The sequence below is a fragment of the Amblyraja radiata genome, chromosome 26, assembly GCF_010909765.2.
Source record: "Amblyraja radiata isolate CabotCenter1 chromosome 26, sAmbRad1.1.pri, whole genome shotgun sequence".
NCBI classification, from domain to species: Eukaryota; Metazoa; Chordata; class Chondrichthyes; order Rajiformes; family Rajidae; genus Amblyraja; species Amblyraja radiata.
Genome location: NC_045981.1, coordinates 4801167 through 4815900, shown reverse-complemented (window position 1 = coordinate 4815900; position 14734 = coordinate 4801167). Strand labels below are relative to the sequence as shown.

General features: G+C 43.5%; 1 protein-coding gene across 2 annotated transcripts in view; it reads right to left on the bottom strand.

Moving 5' to 3' along the window:
• The window catches only part of shisa6 (shisa family member 6), a 404397-nt gene that overhangs the window by 26069 nt on the left and 363594 nt on the right, over positions 1-14734 (bottom strand). For both annotated transcript variants that reach the window (XM_033044070.1, XM_033044071.1), the window contains one exon: positions 7498-7560. In XM_033044070.1, the coding sequence (XP_032899961.1) occupies positions 7498-7560 (63 nt within the window). The remainder of the gene's footprint in view (positions 1-7497; positions 7561-14734) is intronic.

The window sequence follows — 14734 nt, the reverse complement described above, 5'->3', positions numbered from 1 at the left end:
CCCAAGTGAATTTGCATGTGGCCTCACTCTAGTAATGGAGGACAGTAGATGAGGTGAGATAGAAGTTCATGTGCACCTCCTCTAACCATGTCTTCTGCATGAGGTATTCCTGATGTGGCTTCCTTTCTATCAGTGAGACCAAGCGTAGAATGATACAGTGTGGAAACACGCCCTTTAGCCGAACTTGCTCACACTGGCCAACATGTCCCAGCTACACTAGCCCCATCTGCCTGCGCATGGTCCATATCCCCCCCAAACTTGTCCTATCCATGCACCTGTCTAACTGTCTCTTAAACATAGGCAACAGTTTTGTTGAACAATTTGTGCTCAATACTACTGTATCTCCAAGTTGCGAAAATATTTTAACCCCCATTCCCATTTCTATACTGTCCTTTCTGTCTCCTCCACTGCCAGATTGAGGCCATATGCAAAGTCCTCATTCCTCGTGGGTAGCTTCCATCCTAACATTATGAACATTCAATTCTCCAATTTCAGGCACCTAACCTATGATCAAATCCCTCATCCCCCCCCCCCATACCTCTTTGCTGTGCTCCAGTTAGATTCACACCCATTTCCCCCCTTTCCCCTTCCTTGTCCCACTCCACTTATATCCCATCCTCTAGCTTCACAATTCTCACCTCTTCTATCCTTATCTCACACATTTTGTCTCTTCATCTCAGGTTTATATCCATCCTTCAACCTATCCACCCCACCCCACCTTCATCTGTATTCACCTATCACTTCCCAGATTTTATTCTGTCCCAGTTTCTTCCAGTATTCTCCACCCACCCCCCCCCCCCCCCACTACCACAATCAGTCTGAATAAAGGTCCCAACTCCAAAAGACACATATCCATGTTCTCGAGAGATGCTAGCTGACCCGCTATGTATCTTTTTTTTTGTAAACCGGCATCTGCAGTTTCTTGAGCTTCTAATTGAGGGGTTGCTCACATAACAGCGTGGGTATCCTTAGGTGCCACTGCACTATTGCTCCAATTATAATATTTGAAAATTGAGCATTGAATCCTCAGTAGTGTCAGAATGTATGAAGGAACTTGAGAAAGTTAGTTGTCAACAATGACTGCTTATCAGTCACATCAGGTCAAGCAGCAAGAAAATAGTTTACGCAATGATAAAAAACAAAAACAGGCATTCAATGTAATGTCCAGTTTCGTACACAGGGCAACTTGAACTCTAATATAAAATCCTTTTAGAGTAATTTATATGAAATTGACCACAGAATACAATCTAGCCTTTTTGAAAAAGGCTCTGTAATCTCACAAATAGTGCAATTGACCACAAAGTAACAATTTTAAATACATAAGGCCATTTGTAAAATGTTAGCTGCATCTGTTGGAAGGAACTGCAGACGTTGCTTTAAACCGAAGATAGACACAAAATGCTGGGGAAACTTAGCGGGACAGGCAGCATCTCTAGAGAGAAGGAATGGGTGATGCTTCAGGTCGAGACCCTTCTTCAGACTGATCTCTAACCTTATCTGAGCTATATCTCTTTCACTTTGCTTTCATAGTGTTCAAATTGTTAGTCTAAACATAGATGCAAGGCTTCACTTTGAAGGCCTTAATTTATCTTAACTGAATAAGACTAATAACATTGCATTGATTAGTGATCCACAATTTTGGGGACAACAAGTGCTGTGGGTATGGTCAGGGATGCCTAATACTATCCAGTGTTACCTCAAAGGGAAAGGGCTTTGTGACTGAAAAAAGTTCTCGAGTTCACTCAGTTGATCTCACAATATGAACATTTATCTCACACCTCCGCTCAGTCCGCAATAACCTACCTGAACTCCCGGTGGCTCAGCACTTCAACTCCCCCTCCCATTCCCAATCCGACCTCTCTGTCCTGGGTCTCCTCCATTGCCAGAGTGAGCAACAGCGGAAATTGGAGGAACAGCACCTCATATTCTGTCTGGGGACCTTGCGTCCTTATGGCATTAACATTGAATTCTCCCAATTTTGCTAGCCCTTGCTGTCTCCTCCCCTTCCTCAACCCTCTAGCTGTCTCCTCCCACCCTCCCATCCGCCCGCCCTCGGGCTCCTCCTCCTCCTCCCCTTTTCTTTCTTTCTCCCCCCCCCCACCCCCCATCAGTCTGAAGAAGGGTTTCGGCCCGAAACGTCGCCTATTTCCTTCGCTCCATAGATGCTGCTGCACCCGCTGAGTTTCCCCAGCAATTTTGTGTACCTTCCCCTCCTTCATAGCAAGGCACCTAAAGCACTTGTGAACAAGATGGGCAATGGGGAAGTTGTTATTTAATGACATAGAAACATAGAAAATAGGTGCAGGAGTAGGCCATTCGGCCCTTCGAGCCTGCACCGCCATTCAATATGATCATGGCTGATCATCCAACTCAGTATCCCATCCCTGCCTTCTCTCCATACCCCCTGATCCCTTTAGCCACAAGGGCCACATCTAACTCCCTCTTAAATATAGCCAATGAACTGGCCTCAACTACCTTCTGTGGCAGAGAATTCCACAGATTCACCACTCTCTGTGTAAAAAATGATTTTCTCATCTCGGTCCTAAAAGACTTCCCGCTTATCCTTAAACTGTGACAGAGAGACAGAGAACTATCTGGGAACATAATCAAGCCAGTCGGAGGAGAGTGTAATGGAAATGAATACCAAGACAGTGATGCATCTTTAGCTCCCTTCCTCCAAACGCACCGTTAACCTGATACCCGGGTTTAAGCTGAAGCATCGGCAATTGGTCTCCCCTCACCCATGCCGCTCAACCCACTGAGTTTCTCCAGCACATCGTTTGTTGTAACACTAATCTCATTTGTTGCTGACTGCAATGCACCATTATCTCTGGGGAATAGATCAGGGAGTGGGAGTAGCTGGAAAATTGTGGGCGGAGGGGTGGAGATGGAAGAAAGGACCCAAGCAGGTGAGATGACTAAAGGAGATTGGAGGAGGCAAGAGGGCAAACCATAGAGCTATGGAATAATTGCAGTGTTAGGCAGAGGATGTTATCACAGATCTTTGAAAACAAGACCATAACTGAAGCAGCAACAACTCATTTTGATGGAATCTGCAGTGATGAACATGCTTTCTTCAGTGGGTTTCCAGTCTTTGAGGTAAAAACCATAAACCTCTTGCTAAGATAAATGCAAAATGCTGGAGTAACTCAGTGGAACAGTTAGCATGAAGAAAGGCACAAAAAGCTGGAGTAACTCAGCGGGAAAGGCAGCATCTCCGGAGAGAAGGAATGGGTGACGTTTCGGAATGAGACCCTTCTTCAGAACCCGAAACGTCACCCATTCCTTCCCTCCAGAGATGCTACCTGTCCCGCTGAGTTACTCCAGCATGTTGTGTCTATCTTTGGTTTAAACCAGCATCTGCAGTTCTTTCCTACACAACCTCTTGCTAAGATCTAGTTCTGCCAAGACATGGAGTATTTATGCATTGTGTATTTACGGTAGGAAATTGCAAAAGTGAGATTAATCATATGTTATCCGGTTTCATACTTTACGCATCAAGGTTTTTTATTTTTTTTTGCAGTATCTGAAAGCAATTGGGTTTAAGATAAAAATCAGTTGCAGAGAGCTATGAAAAGTTGCAGTCAGATTTTTAGGCTAAAGAAAAGTTCTCATCAAAGCTACACAACATTACCCTACACCTTGACTTGTTTAATCAAAGATGCAGTGAAGCTGTAAATGAGATACAGTATATTGTAATATATTGCATCTCAGTCAATTCAGCTTCCGAGAATAACCAGTTTTGTGTTTTTTACTCACTTACCGATATAATTTACGGAACTAGCATTCATGCTGATATATGAGGAATAGGAATTGCAGAATTGTGAACATAAAGCACTGAAAATCTTTCCAACGTGTAGAATATTACTCAATTTGCTGCATTATTCATGTATGAAGTCCCCTTTTTTTTAGCTCAGCTATAATGTTCCCTGGCAGTTATTGTTTGAACAAGCTTTGGGAAATGTGAAAGCATCACAGTGACATTAGCAGATGATTATTTGGGGCAGAGAGCCGAGGAAGCAGGAGAAATGCAAGCAAAAGGCAAGCATGAATCGTAAAACGTAAGTCATCTCCTCTAATGGAAGCACACCAACGCCTCTACTTCCTTAGAAGGCCTAGGAAGTTCGGCATGTCCCCAACAACCCTCACCAACTTCTACAGATGCGCCGTAGAAAGCATGTTATCGGGAAGCATCACAGCTTGGTTTGCGAACAGCTCCATCCAAGACTGCAAGAAATTTCTGCGAATTGTGGATGCAGCTCAGACCATCACACCATCCAACCTTCTATTGACTCCATTTATACCTCACGCTGCCTCGGCAAGGCCAGCAGCATAATCTAGGATGAGTCGCACCCTTGCCATTCCCGCTTCTCCCCTCTCCCATTACGTGAAATGTACAGATTCAGGGACAGTTTCTTCACAGCTGTTATCGGGCATCTAAATCATCCTACCACAACTAGAGAGCAGTCCTGTACTACTATCTACCTCATCGGGGAACCTCGCACTATCTTTGATCGGACTTTACTGGCTTCATCTTGCACTGCGTTATTCCCTGGGTGGTGGGTGTATGGTACTAGCTGCTGGAGGAGGTAGTTGAGTATGTAGGGATTTCTATTGTCTGATGTGAAGACTCGAAAATATGGGAATGACATATCAATCCTCACTCATCCAGATTTTCAATGAAAATGACCCTGCCAATGTAACAAGAGATGGAAAAGGCCAAGTTGCTCAGATAGTCAATAGTACATAGTCAGATAGTCAGATAGTACATAGTCAACCAGCATGGAAACAGGCCTGTCAGCTTAACCTATCCTTGCCAACCAAGGTGCCCCATGTAAGCTAGTCCCATTTGCCTAAATGTTGTCCACATTCCTCTAAACCTTTCCTTTCCATGTACCTGTCCAAGTATATTGTACCTGCCTCATCTACTTCCATTGGCAGCTCGTTCCATATATTCACCACCCTCTGAGTGAAAAATATGCCCTTAATGTTCCTTACTAAATCTTTCTCCTCTCAACTTAAATCTGTTTCCTCTGGTGTCTTAAGGGGTTGGACAGGCTAGATGCAGGAAGATTATTCCTGATGTTGGGGAAGTCCAGAACAAGGGGTCACAGTTTAAGGATGAGGGAAGTATTTTAGGACCGAGATGAGAAAATCATTTTTTACACAGAGAGTGGTGAATCTGTGGAATTCTCTGCCACATAAGGTAGTTGAGGCCAGTTCATTGGCTATATTTAAGAGGGAGTTGGATGTGGCACTTGTGGCTAAAGGGATCAGGGGGTATGGAGAGAAGGCAGGTATGGGATACTGAGTTGGATGATCAGCCATGATCATATCGAATGGCGGTGCAGGCTCGAAGGGCCAAATGGCCTACTCCTGCACCTATTTTCTATGTTTCTACATTTCTATGTTTGATTCCCCTACCTTGGGTAAAAGAGTGTGCCTTCATCTTATCAATTATTTATACGCCTCTATAAAATGACCCCTTAGCCTCCTGCGCTCCAAGGAATAAAGTCCAATCTTGCCCAGTTTCTCCCTATATAGCTCAGGCCCTCGTACTGGCAACATCCTCGTAAATCTTCTCTGAACTCTTTCTCGCTTAATGACATAATTCCTATAGCAGGATTGCCAAATCTGAATACAACACTCCAATTGTGGTTTCACCAATGCCGTGTACAACTATAACATAACGTCCCATCTTCTGAACTCAATACCATCTGATGAAGGCCAACATACCAAAAAGATAGATTATTTGTATGTATAAGCTATTTCTTGTGCCTACCCTGAAGCAATAATTCCTTATTAATTTTAATTATAAATATACACATATAATGACCTTGGAAACATATACACATAAGTCCTGCTGATACTGCTAGATTGATTTGAATAATAGTCACAAATGCTCTGACCCTGCGATGTCTTACTGAATAATAAGATCTTGGGCTGCAACTAAATAGTTCCCCGAAAGTGGCTACACCTGCAGACAGAGTGGTGAATAAGGTGTGTGATATACTTGCCTTCATCAGCCGAGGTATTGCGTATAGGAGTTGGAATGTAATGTTACAGTCACACAAAACATTGGTTAGGCAGCACTAAGAATATTGCATGCAGTTCTGGTTGCAGTGCTGGGGAATGGATTTGATTGTGCTGGAGAGGGTGCAGAAAAAGTTCCCCAAAGGAGGGCTTGAGTTACGAGGAGAGATTGGATAGTCTGGAGTTATTTAGCTTGGAGCAAAGAAGGCTGAGGGGTAAATTTACACAGGTTTATATAATTATGAAGGGAATAGATATGGTAGACAGTCACAGTATCTTACCCAAAGTAGAGTAGTCTAAAACTAGAATGACAAGTTTTCTAGTGAAAGGAGAAAGTTGTAAAAGGAATCTGCGGTACATTTTCACACAGAGATCTGTATATGGAACACATTGCTAGAGGGAGGTAGAGGTACACCATTTTAGAGACATTTGGATGGGTACTAATAGAAAATGTTTAGATGGACATGGGCCAAATACAGGTAAATAGGATTAGCGTAGATAGGTATCTTGCCGACATGGGTGATTTGGGCTGAAAGGCCTGTTTCTGATCTGTGTAACTCAATGAATCTATGAATCTTAGCATTGAATTTGATCTCCATACCATAGTTCAATACTTTTCTCCTTTTTTAACTACGGTTCACACCAAGTGTTTATACTGGGAAGATCAAATAAACAATTTGAGAGTAATACCTCAATAAAAATAGAGACGATACATCAACCTGTACAGAAATTTGCTGCATAAGCATAAAAAATAAAAGCTCAAGTGTGAAGTGATCTCTAAAACTGATTATTTAACATTACACTGAACATCATGAGATGCTGAATCAGACTCCAATTATTATTTTTGAATGAAAGTTAGACTTCATCAAGAACATTAGAAATGCGTGGCTTGGTAAGGACACAAATCCATCAATGCAGGAAGCTGTAAATATTCCACCAGAAAAAAAAATCACCAAGTATCAACAGTGCAATGCACTTCCTGGTAATTTAAGACAGGCAATTTAGAGACATCATTCTTCTACCTTAATGTGGCTGTCTTTGTATTAGTTTCACTCTTGTTCTCCATACTTGCTATGTACAAATGGGTTGCTAAGTTTTCCTGCAATTTCCTGCAATAATAATTTGACTTCAAAATGCAATGATTTGGCTGTAAAATAAATTGGGACCTGGTGAGGAGGATGTTGCAGCTCATTCTTCATTTAATGCCGATGATACTTATCCCATTCGAGCACAAGGATAGGCTGAAGTAGCAGAGTTGGAAAAACGAGACTATTTAGCTCATATATAGCTCACTATATTATCAATGCTTAGCCATTGTTTTAATTATAATATGAGATGAGTTGATTAGTCCATGGGTCCACTCAGTCCCCAGACACCAATACATCAACATCTCCCCACCTGCCACAAAGAACAAGGAATGAGGAAAAGCCCTAGCCTTCAGCACGCTAAATACTTTGCACTTACCATTGGTGGGGGTCTGAGTGGGACTGATCAATCCCAAGTGATTGTAATTATGGTGATGGTTACCTGAGGATTAAAGAAAAAAAGAGGTAAAGCAAAAATAAATTCTGGCAACTTATTCCCCCCCCAACAAACATATTCATTGTTTAAAATGTGCAGATTTTTACAGAAAATATACTGTGCTTTTGAAGGTACTAAATGTCATAACTGAATGTAGTCAACAGAGTTAACAATTTGTTGATGGTCGTATTAATGTTGTGATATGTGTAAATGAGTGCAAAATTAAGTAAAAAATGAGCGATTTTACTCTCTGGCGAATCTTGGAATATGGCCGCTACGAGGCTGCTTTGTGGGAAGTCCAGTAGGTGTTTATTCAGATGGAATGGCTGATAACGCTGTAGACAATTTGTGTTTGAAGTCCCTTGACTGGTTACAGAAGTGGGAAGACCAGCATCTGACAACAGACAATAGACAATAGGTGCAAGAGTAGGTCATTCGGCCTTTCGAGTCAGCACCGCCATTCAATGCGATCATACCAACATGCCATTCGCTTTCTTCACTGCCTGCTGTACCTGCATGCTTACTTTCATAGACAGATGATCAAGGACCCTCCAGATCCCGTTGTACTTCCCCTTTTCCCAACTTGACGCCATTTAGATAATAATCTGCCTTCCTGTTTTTGCTACCAAAGTGGATAACCTCACATTTATCCGCATTAAACTTCATCTGCCATGCATCTGCCCACTCCCCCAACCTGTCCAAGTCACGCTCCATTCTCATAGCATCCTCCTCACAGTTCACACTGCCGTCCAGCTTTGTGTCATCTGCAAATTTCCTAATGCTGAAACATGGTTTTCTGTCTCTCCGTTCGGGGGTATGCGACTCTTTCTGTCGTATCCTCCCTTCTCTGCCTCTGCCTGCGCTGAAGCCTAATGGCGGTGCTGGCGGCCTCCAACCTGCGACCGACCTCGAGGCTCCGGAGGCAGAGCCAGCCAGGACTCACCAACGCGAGGCTGGCCGCCTTCGAGCTGTGGCGGCGTTCGGGAGCTCCAGTGTCAGCGGCACGACTCGGGGCTGAGACGGCGCTCCGGTGAGGGCGGCCCGGCATGGGGCTGAGACGGCGCTCCGGTGAGGGCGGCCCGGTGCAGGGCTGAGACGACGCTCCAGTGGCAGCGGCACGACTCGAGGCTGGGATGGCGCTCCGGTGAGGGCGGCCCGGCACGGGGCTGAGGCGGTGCTCCGGTAGCTGAGGCGTTGTTCTGGCGGCAGCAACCTGGATCCGGGGCTCGGCCGCGAGCCAGTGGACGACATAGTCGGGAGCTCGCAGGTCACAGGCTGGTGCCTGTTTTCCGGAGCTCCCGCGGCAACAGCTGCGTCCGCTGGACTGGAGGGCAGCAGCTTCGACCACCCCGGGCCGCGGTGCTTGAACCGGCCCGTTCGCGGAGCTCGGTGAGCCGCGGGACTGACTTACCATCGCCCGGTGGGGTAACAACATATCGCCTCAGTGCAGAGGGAGAATGAGAAGGGAAGAGACAGTAACCCTAAGATTTTTGCCTCCATCACAGTGAGGAGGTGCCTGGTGAACTCACTGTGGTGGATGTTAATTTGTGTTTATTGTGTGTTTTGTTGTTTATTATTACATGTATGGCTGCAGGCAACGACATTTCGTTCAGACCGAAAGGTCTGAATGACAAATAAAGGATCTAAGTCTAAGTCTAAGATACAACATGAAAATTTCAAATTTACTCAACAAATGCAACTGTTATGAAGTTACAATCATCGACTTTCATTCCTCATTTTAAATTTTCTCTGTAAAATTATACAGAAGACAAGGCTACATCAGATCATTCAGACAATATACCGCTGTGCTTTACACGTCCCCATCTCTGCTCTTCTCTTACATGTTTGACATTACCAGTTTTGTTCATTTGTCAGCAAGATATCAGTAAATTGAGATTCCTATCTCAGCACTGTTGGAACATCCTGGTTCTTCCTAATACTAAGCCAATCTTCTTTCCAGGTGCATAAGAGATCGTCCATAAAAGAAAAACCCACGCAGCAAAGTGATTAGATCCGGGGCAAGGTTAACAACCTTTAGACCTTGCAGTTTATTGCAGCTGGAGTGATTACAGGTGTAATGGCGATTAAATTAATTCAGCCAGGAGTGTATGGAATCCACAAAATATCAATGTAAAAGTGATAGGAGATGATTGCCAATGTTCACAAATGATGATGTCCAATTGACGAGAATAATGGCCAGTCTCTTCTTCCTCTGAACTTGTTTTGTGGAACAGGAGAGTTGCTTGGCAAGTGATCTGATAGCATTTGTTCTTCAACTCAAGTTAAGGAAGTGGGCTAGTTGTTCACTAATTTCTTGGCTGTTAAAGGAACAATGCTTCGGATAATATGCTTACACTGTTGTTTTCCATTATATAACAAGCAATATCACTTCTGAAGTAATTCACTGACTGCTGAGTGCTTTTGGACACTTTTAAGAATGCAAAAATGCTATGTCTTCAATCTTTCCCAGAAATGCTGGCGGTCCTATACAAAGTTGTGAGCATATACCTCTGCACAAAAGAAGATGGTTACAGATGTGAACTGATTTTCTGATTTGGCTTCATATGTAAGATTCTCCATTCAATAGGAGTGAACTTCTGATATTCCAGTGTTCATGATGCATTTCAGTTAGATCCAGGACAGGAACTAAGAATTCATTCAACCGAATAAAGAAGATTGACTACAAGGGTGAAGAGTAAATGTAGGATAATTCATTTCTATAAAAATAAATATAATGTGTGTATCTAATTGTTCTCCTGAGATGCTGCCTGAGCTATGCCAACACTCTACTTCTTCTTTTGTAAACTAACATCTGCAGTTCCTGTTTCTAGTGAATTTAATTGATTTTAAATGTTTTATTTTTTTAAATATCTTTCAAACCATTTTTAAGAATTAAAAAGGTCTATTTTTAATGTTTTTATTTTTTATGAATGTTTGTGACTGATATTCAAACACATTCAAATTCTTTTTACAGCTGCTAAGCTTGGCCATTGGCTATCAAAGCAGGGATTTTGATGAAAAATTGATAAGACTGATCTGCCCTGGGCCTTGATAATAAGCTCAACGCTAGCTTCACTAAGGACACTCACATAAGGGGTGCACTAAGAGTTGGTTTAGAGTTTGGCATTACAGCATGGTAACAGGCCCTTCAGCCAACTGAGTCCAAGCTGACCATCGATCACCCTTTCACGCTAATTCAACGTCAGGCCATTTTCTCACCCACTCCCTACACACGAGGGGCAAGTTACGTAGGCCAATTAACCTACAAATCCGCACATCTTTGGGATGTGGGAGGAAACCAGAGCACTCGGAGAAAGCCCACATGGTCACAGGGAGAACGTGCAAACTCCACACAGATAGCAACCAACATTGGGATTGAACCTGGGTCTCTCGAATTGTGAGGCAGCAACTCTATCCGCTGCATGACTCTGCCAACCCTAAGTATGAGAATAATAGCGACACTCTTCTTCCCAGGAATTGTTCATGGAATTGGAGAGTTTACTTGGCAGATGAATAGTGAAGCTGAGCTTTGAATGAATTAGTGGAGATTCTGGGACAAGATAAATGCTGCTTTTTTAAATATTGCAAATAGCTATTTTCCCCTGAAATAAACCAATTTGAAGGGAATTATTACTATATTTGTGAATTTTAATATCAGTTCACACGTTGGAGATTTAACAAAAGTCAATGATATAAAAGCTTACTGTAAATATTGCTCGGTTTAGCTCATAGAATGTGCACATATGGAGGAGTTTTGAAATGTCTTTGCATGAAATGAGAAAATCAGCGCAAGTATAATTGGTGAGTCAATAATATTTCAAGTCACTGAACGAGTAATTGCACAAGCATTCATTCATAAGCTTTTGTGTTAACTAGAGTGAAGACATGCAATCAATGTCTTGATAACTAATTAATATGTACATTATTTTATGTTTAATTGTGAGGACTAGATAGAGGAAAATTTAAACGGTTGTTGGATAATACCTTCAATACCTTTCACTGGACTGGTTATTCACTTGTCTGTTACCCCACATTCTGGACCACGAGATGCTCCCCATTCAGACTGTTGGACAATGGTCCCTTGCCCACCAGGCTGTGTGTCCACACAGCCCACCACCACCACCAATACAATATATGATCATCTACATGCCATTACACTGTTGGACTAGGGCCCCCAGTGGCCACAGTGAACAGGAGTGAGGAACCACGTGTGCTGCTTTGATGTCCAATGGCAAGAGCAGGGTGTTGAGCTCCAATGCTTTGATATGTGATTCTGATGAACAGGAGAGGGAGAGGGAAACAGAGAGAAGATGAGGGGAAGATGTTGTGAAAGGCTGAGGGGAGGGGCGGGGAGAGGGAGAAGGGCAGGGGGAACAAAAAGAGAGGAAGAGCAGAGGAGAGAGGGAGATGTGAAGAGTGGTGCTTCAGAGAATGTAAGAAAAAGGTGGGAGCGAAAAAAATGGAGAGATATGGGGAATTGAGGAGAAATGAGAGGGAGGTGAAAGACAGAAGGGAGGTGGGGTTGTGAGGAAAGGATGAGAGAGAGTAGAAGAAGAAGGAAACAATCTTGAGGAGAAGACCTCAATGTTATAAAACAATGATAAACACAATTTATTTTTAAATATTCTATTAATTGACAATCTAATGATAACTTTTTGAGCAAAAGTACTTTCAGGTGTTGGCTCAGAATTGCCTGGGACAGGAAGGCAACATTAAAATATCAGCCGTCAATGCCCTAATAATGGTGCATAGACAGACACAGAGAAGTTGCAAGCATGTGTGAGGACACAGAGTTGGAGGAAGCCACTCATGCAGGCATGGAGCATGGGATGCCGAGGTTCGGCCCATTAAATCTGTGCTGGCCATCAACACCCATTTGTCTATAAATCCTATATTATTCTTCCAACATTCTCATCAACTCAGTACGGTGGCGCAGCGGTAGAAATGCTGCCTTACAGCTCCAGTGACCCATGTTCGATCCCGACTACAGGTGCTGTTTGCGCGGAGTTTGTACATTCTCCCCGTGACCTGCGTGGGTTTGCTCCGGGATCTCCGGTTTCCTCCCACACTACAAACATGTACAGGTTTGTAGGTTAATTGGCCTGGTATAATTGTAAATTGTCCTTAGTGTGTGTGGGATAGCGTTAAGGGTCTGTCCCACTTTCACGACCTAATTCACGATCTTTTTTACTTGTGGACATTTTTCATCATGCTAGAAAAACGCCCCGACCTACTTGATGCCATGAGTACCCACGACTAGCATCACGGCCTGCTACGACATACCTACGACCTTGTGACGACCATGCTGCGAGTATGAGTCAAGGGCAAACTCGGCAGAGGTCGTGAATTAGGTCGTGAAAGTGGGACAGGCCCTTTAGTGTGTTGGATCGCTGGTCGGCGCGGACTTTGTAAGCCGAAGGACCTGTTTCCGCGCTGTATCTCTAAACTAAACTAACTAAATTAAACTAAACTAAAGTCCCCTCAGGTTCCATCACTCACTTGCATATTAAGTGACTTTTATCTAACAATTCTGGCCAAAGTCATGTCTAAATTCAAGGTTGCTTGTGCTTAGTCACTTTCTACGGTAAAACAGGTTTCTTATATTATTTAACTTTTGCCCGCATGAGGCATTCGGACAGAATTAAGACATTATGATACTTTAATATGTGTGATTAATCAAATGAGGGGTACAGTAAAATTAAAGGAAAGCTTTTACAATAACTTTGCAGAATAGATTATCCTCATTAACAGCTGATGCATGGATAGTGAGCTCATCTACCTTTCTCAATCTGATGCCATTTGCTAATTTAAAATATAAATATTTTTTACATAAATATATATTTTTTAACATAAACTGAGGTAATGATAGTGGTATCTCTTCGATTGCCATCAGGTGTGGTGGAAAAAGCATCGGATTTGCGTATTTTTTCCAGATTTTTATCTAAAAGGATTCCAACAAAGACCCTGACTCCCATGGCTATCTGGACTACACTTTTTCCCACCCTGCTTCCTGTAAGGACTCCATCCCCTATTCCGAATTCCTCCGTCTACGCCGCATCTGCACCCAGGATGAGGTGTTCCACACCAGGGCCTCGGAGATGTCCTCAATCTTCAGGGAAAGGGGGTTCCCCTCTTCTACTATAGATGAGGCTCTCATCAGGGTCTCTTCTATACCCCGTGACTCTGCTCTCACTCCCCATCCCCCCACTCGTAACAAGGGCAGAGTCCCCCTTGTCCTCAGCTTCCACCCTCACCAACCGTCACATACAACAAATAATCCTCAGACATTTTTGCCACCTCCAATGTGATCCCACCACTTGCCACATCTTCCCATCTCCCCCCCCCCCCCCCGCCTGCTTATTGCAGAGACCGCTCCCTCCATAACTCCCTGGTCAATTTGTCCCTTCCCACCTGAACCACCCCCTCTCCGGGCACTTCCCCTTGCAACCGCAGGAAATGCTACACTTGTTGCTTTACCTCCTCCCTTGACTCCATTCAAGGACCCAAGCAGTCTTTCCAGGTGTGGCAGAGGTTCAGCTGCACCTCCTCCAAACAGTGATGGAATTGGGGGGGGGGGGGGGGGGGTACGCAGGGGTACAGTGTTCCCCTAGTTTTAAATTTCCAGCTCGGGCTTAATGAGTACTGCAGAAAGATTCGAGCTGTTTCTCACTTTATTCAACTCAGACGAAAACGATTTGTTAACTACCACTGTTAGCACATTAACAGCCAGTAGTTAACAGGTAGTTATACAAGGTGTCATCAATACATCGATTCACATTCCTCAGTAAATGTAATTGTGTTTTAACACTGCGTTCCTTTGAATATTATATTCAAGGGAGAATTTCTTACCTTCCACTACCTGAAACCTCTGGCAACCACCTGCAACCTCCGGCAACCACCTTCAACTAGCATCGCAACCGGCTTCGACTAAAAAATTACCGATTTTTAAAACGGCAACCTATTTTTAGTCGCAGCCGTTTTTGAATTTTTTGTAATAATCGCCAGAACATAGAAGAAGCGGAAACCACTTTCGACCATTAGGGAGACTGACAAAAACCTCCGGGAACCGCACGGAAACCTTGGGTTGGGGCACAAAGTCTCCAGAGGTTTCCATTCAGGTTTCCTATGTGGGACAGGGGCATAAGTCTGATTAAAAAAACTTTAGCATCACAAAATATAA